This window comes from Centruroides vittatus, unplaced genomic scaffold (genome assembly GCF_030686945.1).
Source record: "Centruroides vittatus isolate TY-2023 unplaced genomic scaffold, ASM3068694v2 scaffold_324, whole genome shotgun sequence".
Lineage (NCBI taxonomy): Eukaryota > Metazoa > Arthropoda > Arachnida > Scorpiones > Buthidae > Centruroides > Centruroides vittatus.
In genome coordinates, this window is record NW_027122701.1 from 3,977,215 (window position 1) to 3,994,662 (window position 17,448).

The window sequence follows — 17,448 nt, forward strand, 5'->3', positions numbered from 1 at the left end:
CAGACCTGGCAGTACATCTATGTATCTTGTTTAAAAAAAGGGATGTAATTAAGCACTATTCTTTTTATATTTATTCCAAACACATTTTATGTTTTATAGTTACTGTTGTATTGTTTTGTAACTGAGGAAGATGGTTAAAAGCGATTGAATACGTTATTATTTTATTAAATTTTGCTGGATTGATTAAGGTATAGTTTATTTATAAGTAATTTAATTATTAGTGTTAGTAAAGTAGTGAGAAATTAATTAGTAGCAGTCTAGTAGTTAGCAAAGATGCAACGCGACGACGTAGACTTTTGCGCCATTATTTAGAAAGTTAATTGAGAGAAAGTTAATTAAGTTTTTAATTGAGTATTTGCGGATCCGCAGCGCTGGATCCAGCACCAAGTGTGGGATACAGCAGGCCGAAGAATGCACTGGATCCAGCTGGATTGCTGGATGAGGGATCCAGTAATTGCAATCCCTAGTTGGTTGATATATGAATTGTCCATTTTTTATCAATTAAGTAGAATCATTTGATTTGTGCTTCAAAAGAAATCATTTTACATGATAGAAAGGTTATTTGAGAAATAAATTAGACTTTGCAGTGGAAATATGCAGTTAAATTTGAAAATATTGGATAACAAATTTGATTGAACATAGAAATCATTTTAATACTACAGATAACTTTTTGACTTTGCACATGAGCAAGAAAAATAATGTTTTAAATATAAAGTTAATTTTTTTAAATCAGTTAATAAGTGAACAATAGGTGGTGCTGAGATCAGCATTATCATTTTCATGTCATAGACTTGTTTATACAGTATGTATGTATGTATATATATATATATAATTCTTGAAATTTCTTGAAGTTTTTAATTTGTTGAATGTAAAGATTTATTTTATTTAAATGTCATCTGTCAGAGTGATCTTTTCAAACTGTTCTTAAAACTGTATCAACAAAGCTAAATTCTGTTTAAAGCACTTTAAAAATAATACATTGAGTTTAGGAATGTGGATATTTTCATATTCAGTTGGCCACATAAATGAGGATAAATGTCACTTTAGGACACTCCTATCTTGGTGAAATGGCCATTTAATTGAGGTGGCTATCAAGATGGAGTTTGATTTATATTAAAAATTATGCCTGAAATTCTCTTGCAGTTTTGCAAGAGAATTTCAGGGAGCATCACATAAATGAGGTTTTATTGTATATAGATTATTTATTATAACTGTAAAGATTTGTTTTTATAAATGTTAAAAGTATCTATCCAAAATATATTATCTATAGATACATAAAATTAAATTAGATAAATAACAAAAATTTCAACATTTTTAGAAAGATGTTTTGCAGTTTGAAATAATAATAATAATAATAATAATTGTTTTGTTGTATAAATCAATGTATCTTATGTGATCAAAAAATTGAGAGATTTCTGAACATAAAGAATTTTACTTGATCTAGTTAATTTTAATAAATTTTTTTTTTTTTTTAGAATAGATATTACAAATTATTTTAATCTGCAGTAGAACTTAATTAAGAAGTTTCCCATGTAAAAACAATATTCACTTCATGCTGGGAATGATATATGTGAGAGAAATCATACTTAACTGATGTTAAAAACATGTATGTCTTTGAAAGTACTTGCAATTTTTAATAAATACATGTTTTAACACCTGTTAATTGTGATTTCTCTCCCATATTTCCCATGTAAGAAATTTAATTTCATAAGTCCCAATTTTTTTCCCATAAGGGACATATAAATTTTCCCTTATAGAATGTTTCCATATAAGAAAGTTTCCTGCTTAAGTGGACAGAAATCCTTGTCCATAACTGGAAAATGGACTTGCTTAAGAAGTTTTTAAAGTGCATTCTATTGAAAATTTATATACATTTAATTGCATATGGTAAAAGAAGAAAATATTACATTAGGAAATGCACAAAATTTCATTTATGTTCAAAGTAGCACAACTTTGGGAAACTTTGAACACAAATTTTAAATTTTCTTGCAATTATCTGGTGTCAATGTTTACAACAAACAGTAAGTTCTGACAAGTACTATCACTAATTCTTCAACAAATTTAGTGTATTTGTAGATCTGTGGTTTTGTTTGTGGGAATCATAAAATGTATTTCCTTTTTACATAAGGAAATGGATGAAGCATGCTACATTGACAAATATCTAAATAAATAGTTATTGTATAAGCTAATTCACTGTAATGTAGAACATTGTAAATAAATACAGATTATTTAAAGTTAAGGTATAATATTTTTATTTCTGCTTAAGATTTTTTTAAATAGGCCTCTTGAAAAGCTTCTTAATCAAGTTCTACTGTATTACATTTGTTGTAGTTATAATAGAATGAAATTATTTAATTCTTATAATAATATATAATTAGTTATTCTTTGTTTTTATCATGAATTTAATTTCTTATATTGTATAATTAATTAATTAAAATATTTGATTATTTAATAGGTTTCCCAGTCTAAAGGTCAAGTAGGTGCAGGTTAGTATTTTTTTATATTTGATTTTAATTCTGATTAATTTTTTATTTTCAAATTTCATCAGCTTATTTATGGTTTAGAATCTGTATTGTTACTTTTATTAATCAAACAACTATCATTATTTGATAGTTTTAATAAAATATAATTTTAGATAATTGACATATATTTTTGTGTGATTGATAAAAACTTACAAATACTAAGTATCTATTGTAACTAAAGTGTTTATATTTGGCACTGACTAGATCTCTTTAGTCAGTGTTGAATATATGAGTGTTTACCTAATTGAATTTTCTGCAACCAAATCTGGTATTGTGACATTTCAGAACATGTGGAAGACAATTTCATAAAAAAATGTATGATTATGTTTAATAACATATCTTGGTATGAATCCATTTAATCTTTAAAAATAAAAATAAATTGCATAAGCATGTGTTTTAGCCAAATTCTGGGTATAAAAGTGACAAAACTGTTGAATGCCATTCTTATCAGCTATGATGATCATCTTGCTGGAATATGCATTTATTATGAAGCTGTTTTAGAAAACAACGGCAATGTTGTGGCTTTACTTTAGGAATTTTATTGTTTTAAGACTTTACTCCAAGACTTATTCATTCCACAAGCTCTTTGAAGAATGATTACTTACGTCAAGAAAACTGGTTGCCTGGGAGTTCAACCTGGTCAAAGGTATAAACCTATCACTTTACAAGTCATTGAAGATTTTGCCACAACTGTTGTTGAAGAGTCAATGAATAATGTTGCAGACTCCAGTAGTGCACATGTAATGTCAAGACAGTTGGAGTATCCTAAAGCACAGTATGCAAGGTGATGAGAAAATTAGTGTGTAGTTATCCATATAAGATCAGCCACAACCAGCAGTTTCTTGCCATCAACAGGGAAACCCAGATAAATTTGCATTGACCTTTTTTGCCAGAATAGAAATGGATATGTCATGGCCATGGAAGATCCTTGGAACAATAAGGCACATTTTCACCTCAATGAAATAGTATATATCCTTAATTGTTGCATTTGAGTTTAGGAAAATCCTTGTATTTTCCAGCAGATTCCATTGCACTTTCCTAAAGTTACAATTTGGTATGGATTCATAGTTACATTATCCTTGGACCATTCTTCTTTGAAGAAGCTAGTAGACTTGTAACATGCTCTTTGATGGCTCAGAGATACTGAGAGATGCTTGATGCTTTTGTTGTATACAACTATAACAGTGACAATGCTTTGAGTCAATCACTTTCATACAAGATGGAGCATCTCCACATACAGTTTCTGCAACATTTCATTGATAAGAGTAATAAGTTCTGAATTTCTTCTGCAACCAAAAATCACATGAGAATCAGAGAATAAGGTGGTTACCTTATTCTCTGATTCTCATGTGATTTTTGGTTGTGGGGACACTTAAAAAATGTGGTTTATTGTGGATTTATTGTAAATTTGGCAGCCAGAAAAGACAGTATCATGCTGTATGTGAAAAGCACAGAAGATCAATTATGGTTAGCAGTTGAATACACCATTTGCCTTCAGGTATTGGTGGCCACTTACAGAATGGATATTGCATTGAGCAGTATTCTACACATTACTAAGGTTTCTGTATAGCATATGAGTTTTGAACACAGGTTTATTGTTTACAGTTCCAAAAGTGCCATAGTGGTGAGCTTTGCTGCTAACTTTTTTATGGAAATGTCTTCTGCATGTCCTAAAATGTCACCATACAAGATTTGGTTGCATTTGGACTGAAAAATCTCTCTCTAGACAGCATTGAATGGGACCTTACTAATCTTTTTCATTCAAGTCTTGATTAAAAAACAATGAGAGTCTTTGATAATCACTGTAGATCTCTCTTAATTATTTGTGATATAAAGTCATATATATACTATAATAAATTTATATTATATAATATATAAATTTTTAACCTTATTTCTGAGTAAAATAAACTTTTATTAATTATTTTATAAAAGATGTTTCTAGGAGATAGTCTTTGATTCTTTCCTGATTGTATTGTAGATTGCTTTTCTTTTATTATTTAAAATATCAAAGATGTTAAGATTTTTGACATTGATACATCTTTGATATTTTTTTTTATCTGTAAAATTAGTATATTTAAAAAATATTGATTTTTATAGATGAGTTAATAGAGAAGATGTATTATACTTCTGTAATTAAAATATATAAAATGTATATTGGAAATAGATATGAATATTTATGACAAACAAATGGTTTTCAGTTTCTTCAATGTTCAATACATGAAGAATTATATTTTATTCAATGAAAGAAGAGCTGCCTTATATGGTAAAAGCCTGATGGATTGTAGTGGCTGGGACAAACAATAAAATGCTACAATTTTGTGTTTTTCACCAACAGTTACTTAGAAAACTTTACATGGAAGTTTTAATTTCTTACTGTTTTCTAACATAAACTTATTTAATAATAATATAAATGTTGTACAAAATTTATATTAATTAACATAAAACAAATTTCAATTCAGTAGAGCTAAAAAACAGAAGAGAATAAATTAAAACTGTAATGATGTCATTTTCAATTCCAGTTTTGATTTCTCAGGGAAATGGAGGAAAGGAAATGTTATATTTTTTAAATAAGGTGAAACATTGCACACTCAAGCTAAAGTTATCATCTTAAATACCCTAATTCCTCCACTCTTTAAAATGCATTATGCAAACATAACAAATCATTCATAACAAAACTTCAAAATGTGCTGGTGTATCTCTATTGACAGCCAAAATGATTATCACTAAAAGTAAGAACATTGACTGACAATATTGACAAAATCAGATTAATTAAAAAAAGTTTCAACTTTTAGGAAGAAAAGATCACAAAAAGCTCCAGTTATAGATTTTGATGATTTCTATTTGTCAGTTGTTTATATATAACTATTTCATAAATTTTTAGAGAAGGTAATTATCTGACACTTTCTATTAAAGAAAAGTTAAATGAAAATATTTAATTTGTGGGAGGTAAGTCTTCACTAAATTATATTTTAGCAGAAAAGCTTCAATTAAAATATAGAAAAATAAGTTGTTATTAAAATATACAGAGGGTTGATCACGTTACATAATGTCGAATTAAGAGGCCTATAAAGTAACCTAAATGCCATGGCGTCAGTTTCAGTTATGCTTGATCTGATGGTAATGTTGTGAAACTATAACCATACATCGAAGTTTCCACTGTAGGAAAACTTCTTTGAAGAACATTCATGTCCAAATGGTCCCATTCTTCCTTACAGGCTTTCCATAAGCCTGCCATTGTTTTTGGACGACAGCTTCCCGGAGCTCATTTCAATAGACCAAATGCACAGTAGTCCATTGGAGCTGCGTTGGGTGACTTCACGGGAATGTCATCAAAGGGATGGTATGGTTTCCGTTGCCTGTTCCAATACATGGATGAAATCTCGGGTCGATTTGGAGGTATGACTGGAAGTTTTGTCTTGATGCACCCATACATTTGTTTGGTCATTTCCGTACAAAGCAGGGATCTCTTCACGGTATAGAGGTTTCAGAACATCAAATTAATTTTAACGATTTTTTTTCAACTTTTCTGATGTTTAGTTTATCACAATAACAATAACCCGCAATGACCATAAAGCCTGACGGAAAACTTTCGCGATGTTCCTTGAACCATTTTTGGTATGGTCTCCCATCTGATGGTCTGTAGTAAATTGCCCGCGATTTGTTGCAATTGTTCATGTACACTCATGCTTCATCTAGTGTGACTACAAACTGCCACTTGTTTACCGAAAGATACTTTTAGTACAGTTTTCGGCAGTTGGTCTTTCGTTCTTGGATGTGACGAGAGAGCAGCTTGTGAACTCAATCTTTATGGCGTTTCTCCAGTTTCAAATTGTTGTGAATGATGGCATGAACTGTGGACTGGGCTATTCCAACACTCTGGGCAATACTTTGTTGGGTTTTTGGATTTGAACCACTGATCAGTCATTGCACTTTTGCTATCACCTCTGGCGTGTAGCTTGGGGCATTTCTTTTTCTAGGCTGAATTGAAACACTTGTCGACGATCCTGGCTCTTGCGAATCATTTCTTTTGAGAACTGACTGTATTGCATATCGTGAAATGTTATAACCACGATTTTTGCTCATTTTAATAATTTGAGTCTGCGAATATTTTGCATTGGAAAGCACAGTTACATAACCTGCCAAAAGTCTGAAATTTTAGGTAGCATATTTGCAATAGATAAACCTTACTTATCAAAAGTGAAACTCAGAATATACAGCAGCATGTGGGCCAGTTGCTTTTATTCTACTTCCTATAACTGGAACTATGGGTAATAATGCAAATCGGCATTATGGAACACGATCAATCTTCCGTATTAACCAAGAAACAAGATTTATTAAGTTATGATGAAATTAACTTTCAAAGACATGCTATTTTAAGATCACCTTCATTGTGATTCAAATCCTATAGAATTAATAATATGTGAAAAAATTCATTCAATCAAAAATGTTTCATTTAAACTTACTGATGTGGAGAAATTCACATTATCTGCCACTGAAAGTGTTACAATTTGTAACTGGAGAAATGCAGTGAAACATATATCTAATATTGAACAGATATATTAGGAATTCAATCATTTAATAGAAGAGCATGTTGAGCTATTAATTATCATTTTTGAAGATGAAGAAACCAGTAATAGTGAAGATAAACTCAGAGTTATGGATATTATTGAAACTCCCTAAGCTTGACTGTGGGATTTTTTAAAAGTCCTTTTAATTAAGGATTATTTTAAGTCCTTTTTTAGGACTTAAATGGTTAATAAAGAGTAGCCAAATCACTAAAAGTCTTTTGAAAATAAAATTTGAAACATAAAATCAGAAAAGCATATTAGAAAATCAACACAAAAATAAAAATAAGAAAACTGAAATCTTAACAAAATATTTAATATTAAATATTTAGAGAGTATAGATTTATAATAAGTGTTTAATCAATAGTCAAAACTATAGTAAATAATAGTAATATTTTTGTATAATTTATTTTATAGTTATAATAATTTTGTATATATATTACTATTAAATTCTATAAAAAGTAATATAATATATATATGTATTACTATTTTAAATGTTTTTTGAAATGCTAGCTAAACCCTTCATCTTTTGTTGGACATTAGTGTACACAAGTAAATAAATTACATTAAGACCCTGCTTAATGCTGATTCAATATAATACGGTCTGCTTGAAGCTTAAAAAATGCTCAAAATTTACGCTGATTCAAATTAGCGCAGCATTTCATTGATTCCTATATAATACGATTATTCCTAAACATGAACCAATCAGCAAAAGGTGGCAATTCGTTGTGGTGCTGTACTTCCCTTAGATCTATGTTTGTTTTGTGCGATTTTGGAAAAAATATAACATCATAGATGCCATAGGAAAATCGACTTCTCTTGGCAAGAATTAACGGATAAATACACGAATGAAGTGTGGAAGAAGTTATGGCTGTAGGTATCCAAGAATTCTCAACAATAAGAGCCTATCGCTATAGCATTAGGTTGACCAAATTGTCAACCTAATCAATACAGGACTAGAAGATGTACATGAGCAGGATATTGAGGAGTTACTGCAGGTTTCTGGTGATAACCTTACCAATGACGACCTTCAAGAACAGGAAGAACAAGGAATTTGTGTAGAACTGGAAAATAGTGATTCTGAAAATGAAGAACCCAAAGAATTTCTAGAGATTTCCTTAGTAAAAGTTTGATAATGATAATTGAAATCATTGATCAAATTGTAGCGAATGATCCAGATTTTGAAATGAGTGCAAAAGCAAAATAAGGCATTTTGGATGCAATCTTTTGCTACCAATATTTGCTTAAGGAAAGAAAAGTGACAAATGAAACTACATGACTTTATCACAAAAAAACAAGAATTTCAGAAAAGCCAGGACCTTCATCATAAAAAATGAACTTTACATTTCTGTGTGCATATGTTTGTGTTATTTAACATATATTATTATGCAAATTAATATAACAACAACTTAAAATTGAAGTAAAATTTGTTTATTTTTGGTTGTGTTTTCCCCTTTCTCTATTTACTCTTTGTTAAAATGATCTCATTTAACGCTGTTATGCTTAAAGCTTTGTTGTCTAGGAATGCATCCCCCGCGTTAAGCGGGGTCTTACTGTATTAGTATAATGTGAAAGGATTTTTTCCTTTTTTCAAACATTTGAATTATATTATTCTGTTTTCTGTTCTTGAAAAATATTTATAAAATTGGTATTGAATTAAATCAGAAATAAATGACACCAAATCATAGAAATAAGTTGTCTATTCTAATTCTATATTAAACAGAATCCATCTACTGAAACAATTTTATTAAATCTTTTGTTTTCAGTTGATGCTCACTCTGTCTGTATACATAAATTTTACTTAAAATCAAATTTCTGCCTTAAATATATAGTGACTAAACTTTTTTCAATATTTATATTATTATGATATTTATTGAAAAGGTGTATTATTAATATAATTTATTAATTACACTAAAAATTAATTAGACTAAAAAGTAATTTTTATTATATTTAAAAAAACATTTTAAAATTTAACATATTTTTTCATTATAAGAAGCTCCATGGCAGAAAGATAAAATAGAACCAATGGACACAATATTTGTCAGAGAAGTTAAAGAAGGTAGCCCAGCTCATAAAGCAGGATTAGTTACAGGTGACCGAATTATTACTATAAATGGAGAACCTTTAGCTGGAAAAACATATTCAGAAGTAATTGATCTTATATACAAAAGGTGAATTTCAAAATATATTTGTCAATTAATACTATAAACTTTTTATGTTACACTCAAAATATGTATAGTATATATATGGAATATCTATGACTGTTGAGTCAGAAGACTTAACTCCACCTCCAACTTTGACTCAAAAGAATTTTAAGACTCAGATTTCAACTTGTAGAATTTTAAAATGTTCAATTCCAACTCAGACTCCTTCCTTTAAAGAATAGTTTAAAATATACTTTAATTATATTAACCCAAAATGGAATTTTATCACTGCCAAGTGAATATCAGGTTACTTTTTAATGCATTTTTTAAGTGAATCATCAGACATTCCAGGGATGTTGCTGCAAGAGATGATGTTTCCTACACTAATACTCTTCTGCCAATCCCTATTGCCACTTCACTTAAATTTAAAACTAAACAATGTAAAAAGAGAATATCACCAATAATTGACTAGTAGATGAAACAGAAAACAGGTGCATTGGACTCAAATGCTAGGCTACATAAACAATCATGAGGTAAAGAAGAATAAAATTCAATGCTTGTTCTTGTTCAGACTTTTCTTTTTTATTGAGCATTGTCATGTGTATGCCACTGGTTTGCATATGAGCAAAGAACTGCCATATTGACATGGCAGTCCCTGCACAATAATTTGTTGCTAGTAATTGTAAGCTATTTCATTTTTATGGTAGCCTAACCACTTATGTTATGACTAATCAAGTCATCATCTATGCAAGTGATCCACACAAATTTCTAGCTACCTCCTTGCATTTTTATCAAAATTGAAAGTACTTATCTTTTTTTTTATACAAATTTTTTTGTTATTACCAATATCATCATCATTATCATCATTTTCAACCACACATTGACACACAATTTTTTCCATCTATAGTTATAGTAAAGTATTCAAAAACACTAGATTTAACCTGAGTCGTCTTAGCCATTTTTTATGAATTTTTTGGCAATAAAAATTTAGAATTAGCTAACACAGAATGTATTCAAATGTAAATTTCTGAAAAGAAAATCAACAGTAATTAGTGACATGCAAAGGAAGATCATGAAATAGGGGAATAATCATAAAATTAGATCTTGTATTACAGGAGTCTCCTAAATTGCAAGGTAGAGGTAACATGCCTACTAGGAATGTAATATAAAGTACATAATAAAACAAAACATGAGTTAGAGTTGGTCCATTTTTACTGATTCTAACTCTTCCAGTAATGAATTTGCTTCTAACTGATTTCTTGACTCCAGCTCCACAATTCTGGTACATCACTGGTTTTCAATTCAAATACTTGGGTTGAACCTGGTCTCCTAAGCTGGTTGAATTGAAAAATCAATGTTATAACATATTTCTTCAATTTTAAATGTTACCTATTTTTAATTGTGTAAACTAAGACAACATCACACACACATTATACATGTTATAATGTGTGCGTGATGTTTATAATATAAGAGTTCATATCACTGATTATGTATTTATGAATTATATATAAATTAAATATTTATTTTATTAATAACTTATTTTTGTATTAAATATTCAAATTATATATTTTTTGTTTTTAGTGGAAATTCATTACAAATGTTAGTTGTTCCAAAAGAAGATGATATTTTGCAAGTGGTAAGATTAAAATTTTGTTGTTTAACTAATAATAAAATTATTCATTAAATTAATATTTTGTGATTACTTTAACTTAAAAAAAAAATGTTTTTATTTTATCTCTAGTATTTTGCAAGTTCAGCATATCAGCCAGTAGAACGAGAACCAACATCATCAACACATCCTCAGTTACATTTTACACCTTGGAGTTCTTTAAATGATCAAAAAATCAGTGAATTACAAACATCAAATGTTGATAGTGTGCAAAATAAAAATCATTTGGAAAAGGATGAGAAAGTTTCTTCAAATAAACAAAGTGAAGTAACTGAAATACATCAAAAGTCCTCAGAATTTCCAGTAGCTGAGAAAAGTAGTGATAATTGGGATGTGCAAGAAGATCTTTCTAAATTACAGTTGAAAGATGTTTTATGTTGTAGAGAAAGTGTTTCTTTGCCAGATACTTCTAGAGAACAAGCAAAGAAATATGTATTTGATGAAACTGCATCTAGTTGGGAAGGATCATGTAAATCAGTTGACATTGGTGGAAGTCATACAACATTATCAACTTATTCATCTGCTAGACCACATAGATTCCATGATACTCTTTCAAAATTACTCTATGATATGTGGTATCATCCTGATACAAGGCAAGATACTTCTCTTAATTTAGATAATTCTTTTGATTCTCATAAACATTATTCAAGTGATTTAGGAGATAGTGATGAAAAACAAGATCATAAATCAGGAGGAATTGCTACTTTAATTTCAAGAACAATGAAAGCATTGGTAGCACATCCTTCAGATTTTAAATTATTTTCCTCAGAAACTCAGTCATCTTTAAATCCAAGAAAGGCTAATAGTGATTCTAAAGTTAATATTGTGTCATCTAATGGTAGCTCAGAAAAACTTTTACCAACTACTAGTTCAGAAACATTACATAACTCTCATAGTTCAATTTATGCTGGACATAAAACTATAAAAGGAAAATACCAAAAAGTGAAACCTCATATTCATCATAAAATGATAAAAGTCAACAATCATTCATTTGACAGTATTGATTCATTAGATAAAAATAAATCCTCAGGAAACTGTACAGATGATCAAATTTCTTCTTTGCATTTAGTAGCGCAGCGCCTTCATTTGTTTGAATCTGGACAATTAGCAGAAAAGTCAATGGAACGTACTAAATTTTATCAAAGTGAACTAGCTCGTATGAGTGAACAAAGCCAAACACCTATTGTTTCAGTTAGAACTGCTCAGTTTGAACATTTTTCTCCAACTTATAAATATAGTGATAGCAAATTTTTATCATCATCATCATCATCAAAAGAAAAACATATCAATAATATAGAGCAGCAACCTGCATCTCTTCCTAATCTTTCTACAACAGAAAATAAAATTGTTGGTAAGTATAAATAAAAATTATCATTATTGTTAAGATGGTTGTGTAAATATGATCTGGTTGATACTGGCTCCAAATTGTGAGGTGAGAACCAGAGGATTCTATTTCTGTTAAAGAAAAAAATGATGTTTTTTAATCTGTTGTTTGGACAATCATCTTTTTGTTAACAAAGTTTTGTCATTTTATGAGCAGTAAGGGTGAGACAAGTTTTTGACCTGAAAATTTGGTTCTAATCTACAAATGCTGGCAAAATTTTAAACTTGAAATGGTTTTGCTATAAAATTCTCTCTTAAGTTAGAGAACTCTGGTTCTCTCTTCATGAAATATTGTCAGACTAAGTTCAAAGCAAAACTACTTAAATATACAACTGTTAACTTTTTGTGTTGTTAGTATGCGTTTAGTAAGTTTTAACTTTATGACATATATTTAGTATTTCCAGTTTCTGTAATATGGTATAAAAGTTATGATTTAATTAATATTTCTATATTTTTTTATAATTGATATAGTGAAACCTCTGTGGAATAGACAACTGCAGGAACAATAAATATATTATCTGTTTTTCCAAAATGGTTTACTAATTGGTCAAGTTCTGTATACTTGATTTTTTTTCTGATGTAGGTATTTTATATGCTGTGAGTGTCTGAAATAATAATTTATCATGTATATGATTTTATTTTGTTTACTAACCAATGCATATGTCTGATGGGAAAAAAACATATATCCTGTTCATAATACACAAATACACTCTTTGTCAGAAAAGTTCCAGGACAAAGCTTGTAAAAAATAGAAAATTTCAATTACTAAGTAATCATCCTAAGTAGTCCCCTCAGCTATCTATACACAGTTGCCAACGTTTCTGGAGGTCTTGGAAGCAAGCAGAGAAAGCTTCAAGTGTGATGCTTGTTAGCTTATTTGTCACAGCTCATTGGATGTCTACGATATCTTGACAAAACATCCCTTTCAGTTGCTTGAAATGTCCCTTTCGGTTGCAACCCTTTGTCAGAAAAGTATATTTTCCTGTTTCTGTGAGTGAAAAAGCAACTGAAAGGGACGTTTTGTCAAGATATCATAGACATCCAATGAGCTGTGACAAATAAGCTAACAAGCATCACACTTGAAGCTTTCTCTGCTTGCTTCCAAGACCTCCAGAAACGTTGGCAACTGTGTATAGATAGCTGAAGGAACTACTTAGGATGATTACTTGGTAATTGAAATTTTCTATTTTTTACGAGCTTTGTCCTGGAACTTTTCTGACAAAGGGGGTATTATAGGCAATTTCTGGTTATAAAACTTTCCTTGGAATGTCAAATGTCATTTGTATTATTGCAGCATAGCTGTGATGGTCATGACCTAACCAGAATGTTTTTTCTTGTGAAGCTGTTTTATAAAAACAATACTGTGGGTAGACTTAGAGTTCTGATGACTTAAGAAATTGAACAAAGATCCTTTTTTGCCCTCACACAAATCTTGTAGCAGTTAAGTTTGAACTAAATTTTCCTGTAGAAATTTCTTTCACATATCTTGAAATATTAGCATACAAAATTTGGTTGCATTAGGATTGCTATGTATCCTTCCAGGCAGCAGTGAGTAGGAATACTTTAATTATGAAGAAGTTTCCCTAGGAGACACTATTAACTAGCCAGCAATTTGTCACAGTTTCATTGAAATAATCTTGATTAATCCTTTGACTAGAGTTCAGTAAAGCTCAGCTATTTGGAAATATTGAGCTGAGGTCTTGACAGACAAGCTGTGAGTTGAGCTGTGAATTTGGACCAGAGCTTGTAAAGTACTATTTTTAGTATCTTAGGAAACCGACACTAACTGCAGTTGGTAAAACTTCCGTTAACCTAACGGGTACTTTACGTGGATTCGAGATTAGTTTGCCAGGCCTGGGCTTTTAAGCGTGCACCGAAAAATTAGTAATAATAACGATAAATATCAAGTCAAATCAAAAAGTTCAAATATATTTAATTAGTAACTAGAATTTACTACGTACAAATGTCAATAATCCAAACAAAATTTATTAACGAAAATCAACAAGTCAACCCGACAATAAACTCAGCTACTTAGCTTAACTTAATATTAATTCCCCTTTGAAAATTAGACAAATCAAATACTTAGAAACTATGAACAAAATCTCTTACAAATTAAACGTCTATCTGTCACCTCACTATACGAAGAACCTATTTCCTCAATCCTTTCGATATCATCAAATCGTCAATCGAATTCCTCTTTAACACCTTGGATCGTCCAATTATCAATCTGGACTTCTATCAGAAAATACTTCGCTTTCGAATTCACCTCGCTCTCAAAGTCGCCTTGATTTGGAAATCACCTCTTCGGAAATTCACCTTCCTCTCTGGAATTCACCTCTCTCTCAAAGTCGCCTCGATTTGGAAATCACCTCTCTCTTCTTCGGTTAACGTACGGGTTTTATACTGTGAGGTGACGTCACACTTCAGCTGAGTTACTCCCCTTATTTACATACTTAGTTGCTAACATTAATTTTCTTTTCTGGCAGCTTTAAGTTTCCGACAAAGCTTATAAACTGTTTACAAAGTATTTATCATAATTTTCTGGGATGTTAAGACGGTTTATCAAGTATTTCTTTACTAGTGAGTGTGGGGACTCCCCCCTCCATTTTTTTTTCTGCGGACTGTTTACTTCTGCTGGGCAGCGCAAGTGCGCAAGATTTTTCCTACGGCGCTTATTTCTCCGTGAGTTGTTTTATCTTCTTTTTTTTTCTTTACTAACAAGAGAGTGGTGGGGAACCTTCGTCCTAAATAAACATAAGCCCCAAACAAAATATAATAAAACGGAAAAATAATAATAAAATAAAATAACGCTCGGACTCACTTCCTTACAAGCTGAGATCCAAGTCAAATGAAGCTGGAATGATAACTGTATGATTATAACAGTTTTTCATGGTGAAAACAGTTTTATATTGCTAGAGCTAATGTTACACCAAGCTATGTGTATTTATTGTATTTATATGTATATTTTGTTTCATCATTTATTATTATTTGATTTTGGTTTTGTGTAATGTACACTTTATTAAAGTTGTTTTGTGTTCTTTTATTCATATTTAAGTTTGTTGTATTTGATATTTTGTTAGAATGTAATTCTACGCTTGACGATGGTTTATAGAACAAGCCAAAAACGTTTGTGATTATTAAATGCTTTCCTTGGCAAAATAAGCTGTTGTATGTGATTTACACTAAGCTTTTTCCAAAAACAATCTACTGCATCTAATAAAGAAATTACTGTTTTATTTATTATCAATATCTTCAATATTACTAATAATTTTTCTGTATTGACATTTAACATTTCTTATAATTTCTTGATCCATAGGTATGCTAGTGCAATTTGGAAGAAGAAACACAAGCCTAATGTTGTGTTCCGTGATGTGCTGAACAATTATCAATAATGATTAAAACTTTTTTCATTTTCCATTAAGTTCTCTGTTCCCTTTCTGAATCTCAATGTCAGATGTCATCTGTGACATTTGGTTGGCTTTGAAATGTACTGGTGGTATTTATATTTTGAAACACCTTGGATTATTTGATTTTCCTATTTCAAGAAGTTTTTTTTATCTGTGTCAGTTATATTAGCACATATGAAAGTGGTTAGTCTTTTGCAAGTTTTCCACCTACACACTTTTTATTTTTAAACTCAAATGTTCTATCTGATAGAAGTTTGTAAAAGAAAAAATTTCCAGTTGCAATGTTACAAATGTCTTTGTATGTGTAACTTTGACCACATCAGTTTTCGGCATTTTGTAGATTTACACTTCTTGCTTCTCCATGCACTTTTCAAAAATTTATGACATGTCTTTGTTTAAAATGGTCCAGCCATCTATTAGAACACTTAAAGTTAGCATTGCTTAGTAATCATCCAAATTCTGCTTTTTGCATAAATATTGGTTCAGTTACCAATAAGTTGGCACTTTTGCATTGATTAAACCACTGATTAAGTATTGTTAATATTGGTTTTTCACAAATCTTGATTTTTTTCACTTGTTCCTTGCCATCTTGAAAACATTTCAAAATTTTCTGTTTTTGTTATCATACATGCTATAGAATTTAAGTCCAAGTTTTGATACACAACTGCTTTTCTCCCCCCCCCACTGTCAATGGCTAATTATCACTACTTTATAGTCTGATGTTATAGTTTTCTTTTTAAATTTGCCATTTTCATGCACTTGATTTGACACTACTAAAACTCAGCAGTCCTTGCAAATCTGTTGTCAATTAGTAGTGTGCAAATTCTACATTATATGGAAATATGACACACCAACAAGTCATTCTAGGAAAGGTCAAGGTCAGTGGCTGCTAAGTGGATTCTGACCCTATGAATTGTACATCTACTGGAATATTTCCTTTGTTAAATAAATTTATGATCAAATTTTGAAAGTTCAGAAGTTGTTCAAATATGATGTTAAAACCAGGTTTTTTAACATTATGTAGCATAGTAAAATAGTGGGACCAATAAAAATTTGATATTACATCAGGATCATCATTACATCTGATGTTGTTAAAACTGAGTTAAATTATATATTCAGTGAAATTTTTCTTAATGGACACTTTTATAAAGTAGATACCCCATAACAGACAATTTTCAAGGCTCTGTATAAAAATGTTTGTGACTTCAGTTGACCTCTTTTAAACAGAATATTATATCTATATTTATTGCTTTCTTTAAAAATTTTTATTGCTTGCAATTTATATTTTTGATTGTTTTTTAACTGTGATATTAGTTATTTCATTTCTTACCAAGTGAACTTTCAATGCTAATATTCTGTATTTCAATCTTACTTGTGGATCAACAAGCAGATTGCATGATATTTCATTAGTCTATCTGCTGTGGGGATTTCAGTTTGAACCAAATGTAGACTCTCATAATTTATCATGGATAGTTCAGATGTGGCAACATATCATATCTCCCTTACATACTGGCTTCACTATCATTGGTCTGACCCATTCAGAATGGACAAAAAAGTGACTTGGATTTGCCACAGAGCATGTAATGAGTTAGTTGCCATATAAAACAGTGATGGCTTAAGTGTGATGAATACTTCACAATTTTGACATCACAAATTGTGTTGCTCAACATTGTTTTTCCAAAGTTTGGAAAACATGACAACTTGTTGCCACTAACAAGCAATCAGCAAATGTCTCTTGATGGAGGTATCCATTTTTGT

At 30.2% G+C, this 17,448-nt stretch overlaps 1 protein-coding gene across 4 annotated transcripts in view; it reads left to right on the forward strand.

Annotated features, from left to right (window-relative positions):
- The window catches only part of LOC136988207 (rho GTPase-activating protein 21-A-like), a 95,598-nt gene that overhangs the window by 32,897 nt on the left and 45,253 nt on the right, over positions 1-17,448 (forward strand). For 3 of the 4 annotated variants that reach the window (XM_067286041.1, XM_067286043.1, XM_067286042.1), the window contains exons 5-8: positions 2,456-2,486; positions 9,081-9,258; positions 10,813-10,867; positions 10,973-12,251. In XM_067286041.1, coding sequence (XP_067142142.1) covers positions 2,456-2,486; positions 9,081-9,258; positions 10,813-10,867; positions 10,973-12,251 — 1,543 coding nt within the window. The remainder of the gene's footprint in view (positions 1-2,455; positions 2,487-9,080; positions 9,259-10,812; positions 10,868-10,972; positions 12,252-17,448) is intronic. The other variant, XM_067286044.1, reaches the window with a different exon arrangement.